General features: G+C 37.2%; 2 protein-coding genes across 10 annotated transcripts in view; one reads left to right on the forward strand and one right to left on the reverse strand.

The window, feature by feature from the left end:
- The window catches only part of LOC100119672 (E3 ubiquitin-protein ligase CBL-B), a 44,305-nt gene extending 24,982 nt beyond the window's left edge, over positions 1–19,323 (forward strand). Inside the window, exons 3-10 of one of the 3 annotated variants that reach the window (XM_008212452.4) lie at positions 9,289–9,435; positions 9,531–9,803; positions 10,256–10,478; positions 10,653–10,817; positions 14,342–14,684; positions 14,760–15,094; positions 15,172–15,406; positions 15,496–19,323. In XM_008212452.4, the coding sequence (XP_008210674.1) occupies positions 9,289–9,435; positions 9,531–9,803; positions 10,256–10,478; positions 10,653–10,817; positions 14,342–14,684; positions 14,760–15,094; positions 15,172–15,402 (1,717 nt within the window). In that variant the 3' untranslated portion in view covers positions 15,403–15,406; positions 15,496–19,323. Of the gene's footprint in view, positions 1–9,288; positions 9,436–9,530; positions 9,804–10,255; positions 10,479–10,652; positions 10,818–14,341; positions 15,095–15,171; positions 15,407–15,495 lie in introns of all 3 variants that reach the window. The other 2 variants (XM_001603355.6, XM_031926655.2) reach the window with 2 other exon arrangements.
- LOC100677983 (probable phospholipid hydroperoxide glutathione peroxidase) lies at positions 3,604–7,652 on the reverse strand. Of its 7 annotated transcripts, none has more exons than XM_008212448.4 (6): positions 7,447–7,594; positions 6,509–6,611; positions 5,972–6,074; positions 5,474–5,583; positions 5,302–5,393; positions 3,604–4,581 (listed from the first exon to the last, which is right to left on the reverse strand). In XM_008212448.4, the coding sequence occupies exons 2-6, from the start codon at positions 6,570–6,572 to the stop codon at positions 4,366–4,368; spliced, it is 585 nt and encodes a 194-aa protein (XP_008210670.1). In that variant the 5' UTR covers positions 6,573–6,611; positions 7,447–7,594; the 3' UTR covers positions 3,604–4,365. The 7 variants fall into 7 exon arrangements, with proteins under 7 accessions (XP_008210670.1, XP_008210669.1, XP_032454628.1 ...); XM_008212447.4 differs by having other exon boundaries at positions 6,509–6,642; positions 7,447–7,583; XM_032598737.1 differs by lacking the exon at positions 7,447–7,594 and adding an exon at positions 7,139–7,261 and having other exon boundaries at positions 6,509–6,642.
- Positions 19,324–19,327: the final 4 nt, after the last annotated feature.

A 19,327-nucleotide genomic window follows, 5' to 3' on the forward strand; every position in this document is an offset into this window, starting at 1 on the left:
AGGGGATTCGGTTTGATAAGCAAGGGCGGCCCACGCCGCGAGGTGTGCTCTTTTTTTTACGCGCGCGCGTGCAAGCATGCAGGGAATCGATTTGAGGGCTTGTTAAAAATACAGCGGGAGATGATTGGTTGTGCCGCTAGGGCCCTCTTTCGATCATCCATCATTTTTAATGACGAGCAAGAAGAGCGCCGCGATTTTCCGAATAAATTTTTCAAGTATAAATCATCGAATTTTCACTCGCCCGCGCTCGCCTGTATCCAATTTCCAGAATAAAAATGGAGCAAGCCCGTTACGCTCCACAGCGCACAATTCTTACTGCGAATCTCGGAGAGCGAACGATTGTTATCCAAACTGCGGTGCGGTGCATACTAGTCCACGTAGAAAACGCCTCGAAGCGCTAGTTGTTATTTACGTACAGCGTCGCGCGCACGCGGATGACCGGCTCGATCCGAGCGGCGCGTGTTATTACATGTTCCACAGCTATCTATCGCCGCGTGCAAATAGCTGTAGGTATATAAAATATAATTAAACTAGCAATATCGTGACGTTACACGTGCTGTCGGCACGAAAAGGTTCAACTTTTCCGATCGCCGCGCGCTCGGCAACTCCGCATTTTCCATTCTGGCGCTGTAAAATTGAAAAAGTTTCGCGGTGCGAGAAGAGCGTGATTTTGACAGGTGCGCGCGAGTAAAGCTGGCGGCGCGTTATTAAAACGTCACCCGGTAAACAACGGCACTGCGCTGCCGCGCCGTGTCCCCCGTATATCCCGTGTATATAGGTTAAAAACCTCATTAAAAATCGCGACCCATTGTCCCTCGCGCCTGTCTCTCGAACATGCGACATAATACCTCGCATGACTCACTCCAGCAATTCCCTCGCGCGCCTCAAGGCAGCGGCAATAAAAATTGCACGAACGAGCGACACTTCGAACGAAAAGAGGAAGGGAAAAAAAACGTAAGCGATCGCTCGAGTTGTGTGCAGTGCGCGAAAGGTCGAGGAAATCCGCGCGTGCGGTCAATAAAAGAGTTTCATTCATCGACGTTTTCGTGAATGATCCGTTGATTGGCGCTGCTGCGTAATTGGACGAGCGGCTCCGCTCTCTGGCGTGTACATCATCGGACAGCCGGAGGCGCACACACAGGCGCGAGCTAAGGAGGAAGCACGTGCTGCGCGACTCTACGTCGTGCGGCTGGTATTCGCGCGCGTGTATGGATAGCTTCGAGTGCGGCGACGAGGCAAAAACGATTTTGACGCTCTCGAGAGATAGATAGAGAGAGATCCGATGATGCGTACAAGGAGCTTTTTTTCTCGCCTTCGCTCGAGCCGTGTTTCCGGAGTTCGGCTCGTGGTTTCGAGTGTATGTGCCGACGATCTCGAGAAATATTTATTTTCTACTTTGATTAGGCGCGAACAGTCTCGAATACGTAAACAAGTTTCGATTTGATGAACTTCTTTTTCAGAGTCTATACGCGATGATGATGATGATGATGATCTTGCGTATGTGTATGGAAAAAAGAGTTTCTTTTTTTCAAGTCACATAGAGGAAATAAACCCCTTTTCAACGCGAAGAAAAGCCACACTAGCAGGGCACAATAGAAATCAGCAAAATCATCCCAACGCACACGAGAGCACGCATAAAGGAATCATTTTTTCCTTCCTTCGGCCATAACGAGCGAATTTTCTCCTCCAATGACAAATCTTCTTTTAGCAATCTTCTTAACGGCGCCTCGTCCGCCTTTTGCTCCATTGAGCAGCCGAGCGGACTGAAAGCAACGGTTTTAGTTACCGCCTCGCGGTCTGCCTTCCTTCACTTTTTTCGCTCGACGCTGTCGGGATAACGTGGACATTATTGCTTTTTACTCTTATATTTCCACACCTTCGTTAATATCACGCTCTTAACTAGGATTTCCCGAGGACGAAACTGTTTCGGTTAGTCAAAATTCAAGATGCAGACAAAACTGTTGCAGCAAAATGAGACCCGCATTGTAATGAGCCTCAAAAATAGTATCGATCCTCCTCAAAATCGAGTCCGAGCATCAAAATAGTAAGAACAAAACACGAGCTTCGATATGATCCCCCTCATGCACACTCCATGTGCGCCCGCACAAAGTAATTGAAAATACCGAGGGCGCACTCTTTGTCCGATCGTTCTCTCTTTCTCCCGTGAGGAGCGAGAGAGCAGAACGAGAGAATCGTCGGAGGCGGCGTCGTCTGCATCTACCCTAGATTATAACGCGGCGCAATACTTACACATGCGAGAGAGAGAGAGAGAGAGAGAGAGAGAGAGAGAGAGGGCGCGGGGGGGCTTTAATATCAAAATCGATATGTCATGCGTGCAGGCGCGCGGATTTATGGCCAGCGGTGCTACTGCTGTGGCTGTTGTGCGCCAACGACGACTCCCCCTTTTGTCGCGGCTTGTGTTTTTGCTCGTTCGCGATGCGTAGGAATGGCACGATTTTCACGCTCGTGCGGTTTTTCGGCTATAGGCTGTGCAGCGCTGAATTTTGTGGGCTTTATTGAGAAAAAAAATTCATTTTTAATGCATTACCACCCATGGAGCGGAAATTTCCTCGAGCTAATAGAGTGGACGTTATATGCGACCAGTTAACTGGGTCGCGTGCGGTATACTTTTATTTACTTGAACGATGCGAAAGTTTCGACATTTTTAACTTGTTTGAAAATGACATTATCTATGGCTTTCAGTCTCGCCGAAATTCGATTACTCTCTCTTCTCTGGCGTTCCTCGACAGCAGTTGTTTTATTCATAAGCAAATTTCATCGCTGCCGATTTTCGTGTGTATATTTGCTAACGTTTCACAACGCGTCATAGCACAAGGCTACGCACGATCGTTGCATTTTATTTATATCCGCTGAAAATATGCATCGAGAGCGACGTTCTAAAAATTCAAGTCGTTATAATCTCGAAATTTTATTCTTTGCCTCTCTAATTCGCGGCTTATCCATTACATCACAGAGTAACTCTATCCCTCTCGCCTAAAAAATGTTTCGCCCTTGGGGCTCAATGCTGTCCTGAATGATGCGCGCGCGTATATTTATATTTTTAACTATCCGCGAGGCATGCAAGTCTTTTTCCCGTCACAAAACCTCGAAAAAAAGGAGAGAAGAAAAGAGGAGCCCGGAGTTGTTTCTGGCTTTTACGAGCCGGGTCGCGTCGCTCTCTCGGAACACGCGCACGCGGATTTTAATTTTTAAAAGCTCCTCGAGATTATACGTGCCGTGAATTCGGAGCATGTTTGTGGTGCCGCTCGCGCGCGTATGTTTACTTGTTTTCTTTGGGAGCGGAAAAGCGTCACGTTCCGGCGGTTTATTGCGTGAAATCGTTGAAATAAGCTGCGCTCCTGCGTTACTCCGGGTCGAGGGAAGCTACTGCTGCTGCTGCTGCTGCCGCTGCATTTTGTTTATCTATCGGCTTTGCGTTGTAAATATAACTTGGCGCTGCGGCTATTGGGCGGCATTTTTCGCGTGCCTCGAAATTCCCATAGTTTATCTCTTCCGTACAATAACAGCCCGAGGTGGTCTGCGTGAATTGATTGAAATAACAAAACAGGATTGATAAATAAAAATCTCGTAGCAAAGCAAACGTTCGCATTTTCAGTACATATTTTAATATATAAATAAGCAAAATACAAGATTGTCTATTTACCTAAATATCACAATTTTTACAATTGTGCAAACGAAATGATATAAAAAGTATTTGTGATGGATCATAAAGTTTTTTAATGGAAACAATGAGTGTAATATAACGTTTATAAAATGATCACTTAATAATTAATTTTGTTCATTAATTAAATCAATGATATTTGTGTAATAAGTGCAAAAGCTGAATTTTTCATATCTGTTATTATAAAATCTTTGGAAAAACTTATATGAAGCGAATACTTCTGTAAAAGAAGTTTAATCAGGAATCTTGTTATTGCATAGCAGTGAGTCGATGTTTAATTTATTTTATCGAGTTTTTCATTTTTTTTTACCGAATGTAAAACTTTTTATTATAAACGTAATTTTAGTGATGAAAAATCTAGTGGTTGATTCACAAACATCATAACGTAAATAATAAAATTGAAAAATAAAAATAAATAATTAGAAACCTAAAATAATTTTGAAAGCATCGATATTTGCGTCTACAGAAAGTATCGTTATAAATCCTAAGAAAAAACTAATCTTGTAAGTGTTACGATAAATAAGCGTAATATGAGTGTCTCACACATAGTGATCGTTACAAAAAAAAATCGTGAATAATAACAATGACAATTCTACAAATTCTGAAGGCTTTCGATTTTCCTTTAATAATATCACTCAGACTCTTGTGTGGAAATCACTTGTCTCGGCCGATTGCCTTGACTCTTAAAAATATTTTTCGAGATTTTCGGAGAGCTTGCTGGGATCGACGTTAGGTCCATGTCTTTCGACGACTTTTCCGTCTTTGTCCACGATGAACTTGGTAAAGTTCCACTTGATAAAGCTGCCCAGAGTACCACCCTTCTCCTTCTTCAAGTACTTCCACAAGGGATGTGTGTTGTCACCGTTGACGTCAATCTTCTCGAACAAGTCGAACTTGACCTGCAAAAAAATATTGATTAGTTTAAAGTAAACAAGTATAGTATGAAACATTTTTAAAGCAAACGAAATAACATTCATTTTCTTCAAAAAACTAGTACGTGTATTTTGAAACTGAAATTTTTCATGTATGCCAGAATATAGAACAAAGACGTTTGTCCCAGGTTTTTGGCTGCGCTGCTGTGAAACGCATAAACTTTTTCGTGTACTTTATGTTTATACCGCACTCCGATGAGAATTCTCTCTGAGTGAAACGCGATGGGTGATTAATCTAGCAAAGTTTGCGGGCTAACCTAGTTTTGCCCGCACATAGTTCAAGAAATAATTGAGCCTTCAATATCTGGTTTATTATAACCGTTTCTTACAGTAAACAAACATAACATAACAACACGTAACAACACGTAAAAAGCTTTTTTCATTTACTTTTTTTCTTTGACCTGCGAAAACCAAATTTTTATTTTTGTGTTTTCGACATATTTTCTACTAAAAGCTTTATTAATTAAAAGAACTTGATCAAAATAAAACGAGAGAAATATTTTTACTGATTAAAAAAGAATCGGTCAATATATGCATTCTACTGTACTTGAAAATATCGAAATGTCGATATTGCTTATTGGAAAAAGAATTACTTCCTATTGAAACGACGGTGAAGTTGTCAATGGCAAATAACAGTGCATGTGCGCTTTCGAGACGAGTTTTTAATAGTTTGCCGATATTACTTACTTTTTGACGGTCTGCAAAGCTGCAAATGTCCTCTGGGGTACCGGGCTCTTGTCCATTGAATTGGTTGCAAGGGAATGCCAAGATTCTCAAACCTAAAAAAATGATGTTGTAGATACTTATTAATATCTTAGTTCTGCTCAACAGTCATATAAAGATATAGAGCGAAAATTACCTTTGGAATCGGCATATTTGTCGTACAGTTCGTTCAATTCTTTGTAATTTGTGGCAGTGAGACCGCACTTAGAAGCGACGTTCACAATCAGTAAAACGTGTCCCTTGTATCTAAAATTATAAAAAAATGAATTTAATGCTCGTACACTTTACTTTTTTCATTTCTTTCGTTTTGGCAACAATGTTATACGCGCACATCAAGAACGTATGCTGATTTTTTATCACAACAGATAAGTGCTTATCATATTGTAAATAAAAAACAGAACGATTTTAGAATATTTTTTCTCTCTGAAATTTAATATTAATTAACCGATTTTTGTGAAACTAAAATGATCAATTAATATAGTTTAATACATACATAAGTACATTCAAAGTATTTAAAAATAAGCCTTTTAACGGTATGTATTTACAGAATTTTAAAATAGAAAAGTTTAACGTTTTAAGCAACATTGAAATCTAATTGCGATGTATTGTATCTTCGTTATTACGAGATTCTTACTTGTCTAACGGAACCTCTTCTCCTTTGATGTTATTAACTACGAAGTCATAAACCGACGTAGCAGATTTGTAATCTTCGTTTCCACTCATGGTTACTGTAGATACTGCAAAATAAAAAAATTCGTTTAAATTATTTCTATAAAAAAAATTGTATTCTCAATTCGCAAAACTCAAATTATATTACAAATACAATGCGTGCAAAAACCGTTACGTTTTTATCAGTCGATCAAATTTTACCAATTTCAAAGCATCGATACTTCAATTAAAAAGTAAAAAATCCAAAATTGTCTTAAAATTTGCCATGTACTCTGTTAATTTTTGATAATAACAGTCTTAAAAGTATAGTAGTGTTTTACACATACAAACACGAAAACTGAATGAACGGACAGGTGAACAAAGTGAGTCGGTGAATCGAGATTCATGCGCCTATTTAATTAGCATTGTGAAACAAGTGTTCATGAATTTTCAGGGTTCTTATTATAGAATTTACACGGCAATTCTAATTGCAACTGTTAATTTCTTTGCATGTAGTACGTGCCTGAGAAATATCGCACAAAATGCTGTAGTCCGACTGGCAACAGCGTCGTTCTTAAAAAACGCATTCCCCTTTACGATATTGTCTTAAGTGCAAGGTGATAATCCTGAAATAGTCGGTGCACTTCAAACTCCTTTCTTTAATGAGAAAAATCATGATAATGGTTTTTTACATGGCAAGGAAAACGCCCCAGTGAATAAACGAAAACAGAAAAATAATTCGACAAAAAAACGCGCGACTAAAAATCTACGACCTAATTTCGTTTTCTTGGGTTTTTATTTTATTATTCTAGTTTTTGATGCCCTAAAAGTTTTCTGAATTGATTGTTCTTATGAACCTTGCAAAATTCTCATTACTATTATGTTAATTAACATACATATTACAATTGCGCGAAAAAAAAAATTAAATTCCGATAAAACAATAATATTTATCTCATTCGCTCACTGGGACGCCTGTAAAAACAAACAATACAAAATATCTATATGCTGCTGTTTATTGTTTCAATGAGAATCCCTTTGAACTTGGTCCAAATTGAAACTGACTTAATCTTGTGATAACAGTTGCGTCAGACACTGAAAGTTGCGGCACGTCTCACAAAAACCCATTGAACGAACCTCCAAAAAAAAGACTTACTTAGCAAAACTTCGCCAACAGTGCAACAAAATACACGCAAAGTGTCTAAGTAATATTCGCCGGCAGAACAATCGAGATCGCGAGCTAACGGAAAAAAACTGACACGGCCGCAGTCTCTCCCCAAGTTTAACCTTTTGGCTCCATCTGCCGACCAAAAAGCGCAACTGCGTGCACGGCTCCGCCATTGACGTGCTCCAGACTACAATGTCTTTCATCTCTCGCTGGCAGACAAAATCCTGATTGCCCAATAATTCGCGTCAGCTCCGTTACAGAGGCGCGAAAATTGAAAATACTCATGATCAACTCACCTCGTCGATTTCCTCGAAATTCTTCCTCGTATAAGCTAAGAATAAGACTCTGATGCGCTGGGAAATAATAGCGAGATGTGGGCTGTCTCGTGTCTGGTCGGCGACTGCCGGCGGAGTGTCTCTAGCCGCTGGTGCTGCTGCTGCTTGCTGCGGTGCGTGAGCTTGTGTGTAGGCTCATACATATACCTATGTGTTGTATCGGTGCGCCAATGCCGGCGAATGTAACTAGCCGGCCGAGAGAGAGAGAGAGAGAGAGAGAGAGAGAGAGAAAGCGCCGTGTAATAGCATGACTTGGCAGACACGTTCGGTACACGCACGTAAACGTCTGCCTACATATGTGATACCTATATGAGTTATGATTATTTGGTGACCCTGGGTTTATGGGGTTTCGAGGCGTTTGTACACAGAAGAGATCGCTATGCGATTTTTTTCCTGGAATCACCTGTACTTTCGTGACTTTCTCTGTACGATGAACGTTTTTCACGCGTGACAAGATAGTCTCAGGTATCTATATGTGATATTGTATACAAAAACATTACGTATCGTTGATGAAAAATGGTACGCGCGATTATTGCGGAATATTGCGTTAAGATCTGGCAAACAATTTTTGTTGCCTTCGTCATTGACAGGTCGTGCGGTTTTACAAAATTGCATCGCTAACAGCAAATTTATGTTTTTAATGGTCCAAACTATGACTAAGTTATTATAAATAGTGAGAATTGTTGTTATATAAACTCTCGATTAATGCGAATTATTTTACTATAGCAGGTCTCAATCGAGGTTTTGTTTTATTTGATACATTTAAATTATATGTAGTTGTATCTTCGGTAGCGTATAATAAAATTGACAAACTCATTAAGGCTTATAATCATGCGATGATTCCATGCTGATTTTTAGCCTACAAATGAAGATAAACTTTGCACACGTGATCATTACAATATACTCGTCATTCGAACGCTGAATCATAAAGAGAAATATAATCATTTCACGACCTTTAGACTTATTCGTTTCCGGCTCCGACGAATTTAGGTTTCCATCGAAAATGTACTTTTCTTAGCATGAAATATTAAAACCCAGTTCCCGCTAAGGAAAGCAAAATTAGATACACCTATTCATAAAACATCGAACTCCACTTCAAACCGAATGTATGTACGACCGTCGTCGTTATAAGCCCAGGCTATAAGTAGTCAGTCATCTCAGCCATCGCTGCGCACCTATAGCTCGTGCATCGCAAGCTTTCACCTCCCGCCGGGTCTGATTAGAAAATAAGTGCATAACGAGCCACCGCTTCAAGCCCCGGCTCTCTTGCGCTCTAATAAAAATGACGAGGGTAGCTGCTGGATAGTCGCTATAGAGCGCATTAACAAGGCCGCTTGAAATATTAACAAAGACAAATTATTGTTGCGTGTTGCGAGGTGTCGATTACCAACCGGCTGCGAACGAGTTCTTTATGTTGTGCGGTCGAGGCCGGCTATGTCGGGGGATAATTAGGGATCTATTAAAGGGTGTGTGTATGGGTGGATGTTAGAAACGTATATATGAAAAAGGTTTAAGCTACGCGCGGCGCTAACTGTGTTGGAAAACATAGCTTTTACGCGGGAGAGGGCGAGAGGGTGCATGCAACATTGAGCGGGACTCTACACAGTACCGTTAGATCGTATTAATTTTGAATTAAAAAGAATGGCCTTCCCTTTTTATTGGTCGATGTTTGTGTCGATACCTTTGCAGCAGACAAGCATATAATTCACGTGTTTATACCGCATGATAACGAGATACTCATATACTTGTTACATATTTCAAGCATTCAAGTGTATCTAATTTCGAATGATCCTCTTGTTCCAGCACGCTGGTGCCCTGGAAAGTGTTCAGGCACGAGCTGAACCAGGTCCACCCCATCAGCTCGGGATTACAAGCAATGGCGTTAAAGTCGACGATAGACCTGACCTGCAACGGTTACATATCTAATTTCGAGTTCGATGTTTTCACAAGGTAAAGTTCGCAGCCGAAATTTCAGTAGTAACAGTCGACTTCGACGACGGAGCCACAGAGGGTATTAATAAATTCTCTCATCCCTCGGGCAACAGGTTGTTCCAGCCGTGGTCGACGTTGCTGCGCAACTGGAAGATCCTCGCGGTGACGCACCCGGGCTACGTGGCCTTTCTCACCTACGACGAGGTCAAGGCTCGACTGCAAAAATATTGCAGCTCCAAGCCCGGCAGCTACGTGTTCCGTCTGAGTTGCACGAGGCTCGGCCAGTGGGCCATCGGATACGTCACCTCCGACGGCGACATACTGCAGACCATACCGCACAACAAGAGCCTTTGCCAGGCGCTGCTCGACGGCTACCGGGAAGGATTGTATGTGTATTTTTACGATTTTCTTCAGAAAATTTTAATTGTTTATCTGGGTCAGGATTTAAAGAACCGTCTATAATAATAGCTTTTTACAATAATAGCATTACTCTTTAAATATTTTTATCTCTTTCAACAATATTATATAATCTATTTTCGAAACATTTAACATTCGAGATTTCAATTATTAGATCGGAAAGTACTTACTTTGTACAAAATAATTTAGAAATATTAAACGAACGATTAAACGAAAACATTGATTATCTTCAATTATAAGAATTACGAGGCGTTATTAAATATCTAATTTTTAAATTAGAAAAAGCTCTACTAAATTGTTTGTTTCTGTAAAAAGTTTTTTTTTCTTCCGCGCTCGACACGTCGATTTACGACCTTGGGCTAGTTTAATCGCGAAAATTTGCGTCTTTTCGCGAGATTGACGATGTTGCTCTGATTGACAGCTATCTGTACCCGGACGGACGTAACATAAATCCGGACCTGACGTGGGCGGTCCAGCCAACGCCAGAGGAGCACATAAAGGTCACCGCTGAACAGTACGAGCTCTACTGCGAGATGGGCAGTACGTTTCAGCTCTGCAAAATATGCGCTGAACACGACAAGGACGTCAGAATAGAGCCCTGCGGACACTTGCTCTGCACGCCCTGTCTCACCGCTTGGCAGGTAGCAGTGCTTTTTCTCAACCCTTATTTTACTGACTTTCGTTAATTTGCACAACTTTATAAATCAGAAACCAACACAGGATCTCATCAGATTATTCCACAATCGTCTATGAGTTTTTTTTCTTTTTATTGGCAAGTACTCTTGACTGATTTTAATAATTAACGTATCTGCCATCAGGATTCCGAAGGTCAGGGATGCCCGTTCTGCCGAGCGGAAATCAAGGGCACCGAGCAAATAGTCGTCGATCCATTCGATCCACGACGGACGCATAGACCTGGCGCCCAATCGGCTACTGCAAGCAACGCTTCGACGCCAACGAGGGATCTGGATCCTGATACTGAGGTATCCGACTAGGGACACAAAAAACAGTATATATTAACACGAACGATACGCTATACTTATAAAACTATAGTTACATAGCAAAGCATTTTTAAAACAACGCAGAAAACGCGCATATTTGCTCCTTTTGATTTTGTCTTGCCTCTGTGCCTGTCTGTGCGTCTGTACGTTTAAAAGAGACATTTCGCGCGCACGGCCAACGCACGAACGAGATATATACGTCTTTTCTGAATGTCTCTAAACATCTTGGTTTGCTATGATCCCTATACTGTTCGTTTGTTATTGTTCTTGTGCAACGTCTGTTTGTATACCGCAGTGAGGATGAGAACTTTTTGACTTATTATGAGCTGATGCGATTTGCTTTTACCTTTTAGAATTTATGTTTCATATGTCGCGTGTGCCAAAACCATTGTTTACCTGCAATGGATTTAGGTATTGATGAAAGCATGTCTCTAACTTATATATGCTTAAACAAAATCATACGAAACACTGAATGTAGACAAAATTGTGATATGCGACGGATGAAAGTAAGCTTGCTGTACTATATATAAGTGGATATTGATTTTAATCAATTAGTTATTAACTTTTAGAATAAGCAGCCATTTCTAAATAACCAAATAGTACTCATCCCACTGTCAATCATAGTATTTTCTTAAATAAGTATCATCACTGAGGAAACGAACAAATTAAATTTCTTTTTATTTAACTTTTGCGTCAAGAGGTAAATAAATGGACTTAACCAATTGCTTGTTAACTCAACCGTGCCACATTCTGTTGATGTAAAAGGCGAGTGGCCAAAAAAGCACGTATATACACTAAGAATGAGATTACTGTTGCTCTTCGCGCTTTTCTTTTTTACAGAAATCTTTTAGTTTTTTAATTTGATTAAAATTGTTGAGTTTTATAAATATTTAAATTTAATTTAAATGGTGTAGTTTTAATTTTAATTTAAGGGAAAAAAAGAAACAAGGGCGAAGAGCAAATCATGTATTTAAATAAATCACTCATTGGGCCGTCATATATTAATCGATATATTATACTACACTGTCACATTATTTGCGAAATGCTTTTGGACATGACTTTTTTATGTGGGAAAATTCATTAAAGTAACATAATTTTGATGCAGTAAAATAAGAATGCCCTGAAAGCTTCTTATAACAAAAAATCAAATTTTTCCTTATCATTGTTATTTAGTAACTATGTGATAATAGATATTTTAATATCTTAAAACTTATTGAAACGTGTTAAGGTAGGTTATATTGAAATCATTTTAGCAAAAAAGCAACTCATTTCCATCAAGCTTATTCAAAATTTTAAACTTATGTTCACTTTGCATCAGGAATAGTTATTGCTGAATCTTTATGAATTTCGTTTTACCTCTGCTTGTACGTTGTATTTTTATCATGATTATTTATTTATACAAACAGTCAAATATTTACCTTGTTTATACATTGTGCACAACATTAGTTGTGTTCCTAGAATGTGAAAAAGTGTTTTTTTATATAATTAACATAAGGATGCTCTATCTATATATGAATGCTTATCTAATAATAGCAAAACGCTTTGCATGCCAATATTTATATTTTAATATCAACCGAATACGTCTATTTATTTGAAGAACCTCTTTCGCAATTCGTATTAAAAATTGTTTCGCAAGTAAAAAGAATTGCAAAACATTCTCTAGAACAATGCAAAATAAAACTTGATCTTCCAATTAATTGATTTATTCAACGCATAATTTTTATTAAATATTTGATTGTTTGTAGGCTTTTATTTGAGACTTTTATTGTTTATAATATAACCAAAAAAATAAAAAATTATATACGTATACGTTAGTGACAAAATTTTGTCATGTCAGTACAATAACAATCGGCCAAAGTTAATGCAAAACTGGCTAACAAAAATACTATCATGCTGAATATTCCTTTATACTACACGTAAAGCAATGAGTTACATACGTTGTATTTATTTTTTTAAATGTTGCTTTGCTTGATGATAAACCGCCAATGTCTCAAAACTTCTATTTTACTCGTACCCTGCACGATATTATCGTGAATAGCAAAACGTTTCGTAGGTGTAGCAAATAAATAACCATGGTTTTTGCAAGCACACGATGATAATAAGTATTAATAATATGTAGATATAAATATTATATATACATGAGATAACAATAAATTCCCCACTTCAGAGTTTGACTCCTACGAGACTATTTATACTATAATAGATGAGTAAGCGCCAGTACATCTGTCGAGATAGTTACATTTCTTTTCATTTTCTTTTGCACAAATAACAGTAAAAAACTAAAGTCTAATACACGACTATATTTGTACATAAGAAGGGGTATTATTATTGTGTTGGGTCGATTAACACAATATGTACGCGTATGTAATATTACGGTTAAAGCATCATACGTTATAATTCATTGCGAAATTGGGAAACAATACATTTCATTAATTGTTCTCTATTATTTTATACATTATCGCTTACGTATTCAATTTAGAATGTAGGACTGACGTATCTTGCAAAAATTATTATTTTATACCAAATGATAAATTGTATTACTTATTTTTCTTAAGAAAAATAAGCAATACAATTTATCATTTGTTATTTGTGCAATGCATAACTATATGTCGTGACTTAGGTTTTTCCTTGCCATGTGAATGAAAGGCAGCGCGCGAATTTAGCTAAATTTTAACAAGCGAAACCTAATGTCTAGCGTTAATTAGTTTTTTTACTTACTGTAAAATATTAGGTACACGAGAAACAATTTTTCAAATAAAACGTATGATAACATGTAATATCTGTTTTTTGCTTTCCCTTTTATTTATTAAGATTATGTAATAGATTTAATTAACTATCAAAGTATAAAAGATAATCTAACATAACATATGCAGTCTTACTACCACAGTCAGACTAGAAAAAGGAATTTGCAGATGCTTGGTTTTTGTCTTGCCCGCATGAATTTTTAATTTTTTCTGTTTAACGTTTTTATTTCATTGTATTGTAAAATCGGAAACAAATAAGCTACATTTGTTCTGTCTGCCTGCATGAATAAACTAAAAACCTGTACAATGTACATACATAAGCGGGAGTCAGCTGACGATTGATGAGGTTACTTGAAAATGAGGTAAGTAACAAATTGCTGAATGAATTGCATTTTGCTACCATGCTTACAAGCTTCGCAACTTTTGGTAATTTATGTGTTTTTTTTTTAATGTCATGTAGCGCATATCTCATGTATCTATAATCGTATGCTAAAAGCTATGGAATGTATACCAAAATGTTTTTGTAGTTTATAAATCGATCTGAATGATTATTCATGTTTGGCGCATTATTTATTTTAATTTTGTTTTTACGTGAAAAATCATGTTTCTAAGCAATCCAGAATTTATTTGAAATCAAAGCTCTTATTATCGCTGTATTAACAGTACGATATTGGTGCGGATGGAATATTTTACATCATTATTTTAAGTTCACAATATTTTAAGACTCAACTGATCACATTGCTTTCTCTAATGTGTTTACAGGCGATAATGGAGTTAATAAATGGAAACTGCGGTTCACTGTCGAACGATACAGACGATGAGGAGGACTCATCGCCAGCAAGTTCGCCTCTACCTGCGAGGCGCATAGTACCGAGTCCACCTTTACCACCACGTCGATCCTCGCCTTCGCCGACATCTAATAACATCACTACCAGCGGAGGAGGCGGTAGTAACAATCATCTTAGAAACGGAAGGCATTTGACGGTACCCAAAGAAAATGCACCTCCACCACCATTGCAACAACAGCAACAATTGTTGCAGCCTACTGCTCCACCGCCGGTCACTGTTATCTTGTCAGCCAGTGATAATGCGCCGAACAACAAAGGTATGATGATTATTGAATCACTAAGAGACAATTATCCTTTTTCCTCGTATTTCATAATAGTTCTTGTTCTTGCAGCAAGTACAGAAGCAAGGTATGACATGCTCCATCGAGCTTCTTCGCCGTCACCAGTACCACCAAGACCCCAGAGCGCAAGGCCACACCGGACACCTCCAGCCCTTCCTGAAAAGTCGCCATCAACTGCACGCCTCTCTGCATCCTCGCGAGATCTTATACAGCAGCAGCAATCTTCAACATCAGTGCCTCCAGTACTACCACCCCTTTCTGCTCCCAGGCCGCCCAAAGGACCGTCTAAGGACGCCACTGGCGCGCCCAAGCAGGATCATTTGTACGAAAATACGATAATGATTCCGGGCACGAAGCAACATGTTGTTAAAAATATTAATGTTGAGGTATTTATTTTGCTGCTCGTATTATTTTTTGAACAAAAAATAAAATGTGTAACGCAAAATCTGTATTGTCACTGTAGCTGAACAAAGCCCGACTGACGGCGCTGATGAAAGGCAAAGATGAAAGCGGTCGGCCGATACCAAAGACGACCGAAACCGCGGCTTATGAAAACATCAATGTTGAGCATATATCGAGGTTGATGGCCCTTGGTTTTGCCCAGGACGCAGTGATACGCGCTCTCGGAATTACGAGGAATGATCTGGAGATGGCTTGCGACATTCTCCACGAATTCGCGCAGAAATCATCTTGACCAGGTAGGTAACGAACAGACTATATCCTGCGGCATTGAAAGCCTGCATTTTTATCATTTCAATATCAATAAATTTTCTTATCATCGCTAAAGGAACAAATAGTGAGGATTCATGACCACCTTTGCCTGCTAGAAGGTATTTTTGACGGGGAAGTCGTATCAGGAAGAATCGGAACTACCTACCTCCGACGCAGAGGGACGACCACTGACACTTGCAGCCAATGAGTAGCTGCGCAGCGAGAGCGAGCTGATATTATAGTGTCAGACAAAGAGTCGCGGGAAGCACGATTTCTCTCACTTCGTTCGATGACGACTGATTGTCACTGTTATACGCACGTGCTCCTTTCCCTTACTCACACTCTTCATCTTTGCGGGATCCTTGTGTTTCTTATGGCTTCTCGAAGAATGGAGCTGTTGCTGCTGTGCTCGGGCACAAGAAAATGAGACTGAGGTATTCTCGGGGTTCTATTAGTTCTCTTGTTCGTACATTTAAGTCGAGTGATGTATGCAGATGTAGTATGGTATGCAATTAAAGGGACGTATAGATTGTTTGCGAAGCATCGAAATTGTCGGAATTATCGCTAACCGCGAGCGATAAATTTTTAACAAGTGTTGGACGAAGATTATTTAGAGTATCAAAAAGATGAGATTTAAGCCGGCAGTCCGGTAAAAATTTGAACAGACTGTATTTGGAGGTATAAAATAAGTAAGTAACACATGGCTATGAGCACTAAACAAAAACACTGAAGCGAGTAAAAAGAAATATTTTAAATTTTCGTGGTACAACCTAAAAATAAATGTATATTTCCATTGTCTCAATCGTTACATGTATAACATAAGACTTTTTGAAAAATCAATGCAAAACGGCAACGTTCTTCCCGGTTTTTATAAATAAATGTTTAAATAATTGTTGTTAAAAGTTACGATCAAAATTGTCTTACGAGCTCAAACACATTTTGATCAAGCTAAGCGTATGCGTAAAAGAAGTCTAAAATTAACAAAGTAGAATAAACACCAAAAGGCAGTCCATATTCAAATGTTCAAAGTAAAGTAAAAATCTAACGATTTTTGAATGACCAATTAGTGTTCAAAGATGAATTATGGCTTATCAACTTTAGTAGACTATATGATCAAGTGTAAATGTTTTAACTATTTCCATTTGGCTTTACAATGTTTCACGATAAGTATATTTTTAAACGTCCATGTATATTTTTTGTATTATTTCACTAATTAAGTTTTAATTTGTATTAATTTGTATGTAAAATATCTGCTTCTATGCAAATAATTTATTTTTGTATAATAATTTAGTTTGGTTTAACTTTTTATTGTTTTAATGTAATGTAGTAAGTACATTTTTTATTTCCCTTGTATTATAGAAACATTTTTCTGTGATATTTAATATTCAATTCATATTCAGTTAGATTTAGTACTATTATAACATAGTACAAAGTGAACATTTCGACGCTTTCGATGCTACGTGAGAGTTTTTGACGCTCATCCGTTCTATGAGGGTGTGTACAACTTGTTGCACAAAACTGCTGCAAATATGCAATTCGTAAAGCTAAGTTTCCCTTTTTTAACAAAAATATTCATAAACCATAAACCGTCGAAGATCATAGTAAAATAGAAATTTACTTTTAGCTGTAAGGATTTTTGAATGCATAAAGACACTTTGTTTAATGTTAGTGGTTATATAATTATTGGAATTGAAAATGTTTTTCTTTAACTTCACACACTTTTAAATAATAACTATAAATAATATTTTCTGAAAATTGGAACCTCTATGATTTTAACATTTTATATGATTATAATACCTTAAAAATTTTTCATGACTTTTTATAATTGTGTAAGGCACCTAAGTTCTTTTATATATACTTAATAAATCAATTCAAACGAGTTTTGTTCACAAAGAGAAACTATTGCTTGTTTGATATTTATTTATTGTACCGTATCAGATACATTGTGATATTTATGTTAAAACTTGTACGTAATCAGTATCTAATACATTTGTCCCTTATGATTGTAAAAACTTTAACTTTGCTGTCGATCAATCGGTAAACGAAAAATCCAATGCAACAAGGAACTACAGTGCATTTCCTAATACTAGCAAGCAAAAATAATATTTTTAAATTGGCTTCTAATTTCTTGTTCATATCTCGCCAAAAGCCCCTAGTATAAAAATTTCGTATTTTTTATCATTAAATAACCGTTTTCTTAGTCTTTGATGATAGTTATTATAATAATAAAGTCGCTGTAAACTTAAATATCTCTAATCTGGATTTTGAAAAGAAGAACAAATATCTCTATCTATTAGTAGCTCACAAAAATGAAAAAGTTGGATATTTTTCTACTAGGGAATGAAATTTCATCACGTTATTAATTAGTTGATGACGTGAATTAAAAATTTCACTGATATAAATTGTACTTGGGAGTTCTTAGACAAGTAGCCTACTGTTGAGGAGAGAAGAAAGTTCACTGAGCGAGGCTACGCACACACGTTAATGTTTATTTATTTCTTATATACGAAACTCATTCGTAACTATAAATCATTTCAGTGTATACATTCATGAAAATATAATACTTTATGAATATGAAGAAAAATAGTGTACAGCTTTGATCGAGAATAATAGCAATTCATTAAAGTAGCGAGCAACTGTACTGAAGTTGAAAATATTATAATCGTATATATAGCGTAGTATACTGCAGTTGCCTCGTTGCTATTTTTTGATTTTTATTATCAGATAAGAAGAAAAATAATTCACATCACCGCAAAAATAAACGAATAAATAAATAAAACGATCCTCGAAATGTATCAACTATATTTCTCTCTCTCCCCTACTTCGGAAAAATGTGTATATTAAATAATAGACGGTTGATCCCTGGATCTGCTTTGGAAAAAATAAGAAATGTCAGCGATTGAGATTACTTAGCTCCTATACGAGACTATAAGTATATAGTGCATACACACCCGCGTTGTTTGCGGAGCGAGCGCAATAAATCGCTGTGAAATAAAACTTTATTATTATCTTCATGATTACATTCTAGTCAGACATGAGTATCTTACGTTACATTGAAGCATACATTTCTTTGATTACTAATGACAAAAAGACAACAAATGTCTTTATACAAATTTATTCTCTTTAACAAAATTTACATTAAATATAGTACGATAACACCAAGAGTAAAGTGTTGATTGTTTTAATTATTAATCACAAATGTTTACTCTCAAGGCGTTTGCTTCAAAGTAGCTCAAGTAATTCATGCCTGTTAGTATAAATGAATCCTTTATAGAAAAGTTTTTTCCACCATTTCTGTAAGACAGTTAAAATATTATTGACAATTATTAAAATCCATCAGATTCAAATCAATGTATTTGAATTAAGTTTATAGCAGCATTTTTTTCAGGTGAAAACTTTTCTAGCGAGAATTCCTGTCAGCATGTGCAAATTACTATTTTATTCAATTAGATATTGTTTTCTAAAGCATAAGCACACATCACGTGGATATGGTAAGCGAAATGCGATTGATAAATTATTCTTTGGTATTAGAACCACCTGAATCTTTAAATTCCTGGTCTGTACACCAGCTAGTGAATGTAACGTCCTATTTTTCTACATTGAATATTACCGTTATCGTATCCTGTAATGTGTTATTCATGTGTAAGTACGTTACATAGGGTTAAAAAAGTAAAGAAATTAATAAGGAGCGTGTAAGAGATAAAAAAATTATTCGAGGCCTCAGAAGCTTTGAAGAAGAAGAACTATCAGAACAGTCACTCTACGGTAAATTAGAAATTGAAAATAAATTTAAAATACCTATGTGGTGCAATACATAGTGTATAATCTTTTTTTATTTAATTGTCGTCTGTATAAATTATTTTATGTATTCCTCAAAAAATAAAATAATACATTTACAAAATGATATA

The sequence above is a fragment of the Nasonia vitripennis genome, chromosome 3 (genome assembly GCF_009193385.2).
Source record: "Nasonia vitripennis strain AsymCx chromosome 3, Nvit_psr_1.1, whole genome shotgun sequence".
NCBI lineage: Eukaryota > Metazoa > Arthropoda > Insecta > Hymenoptera > Pteromalidae > Nasonia > Nasonia vitripennis.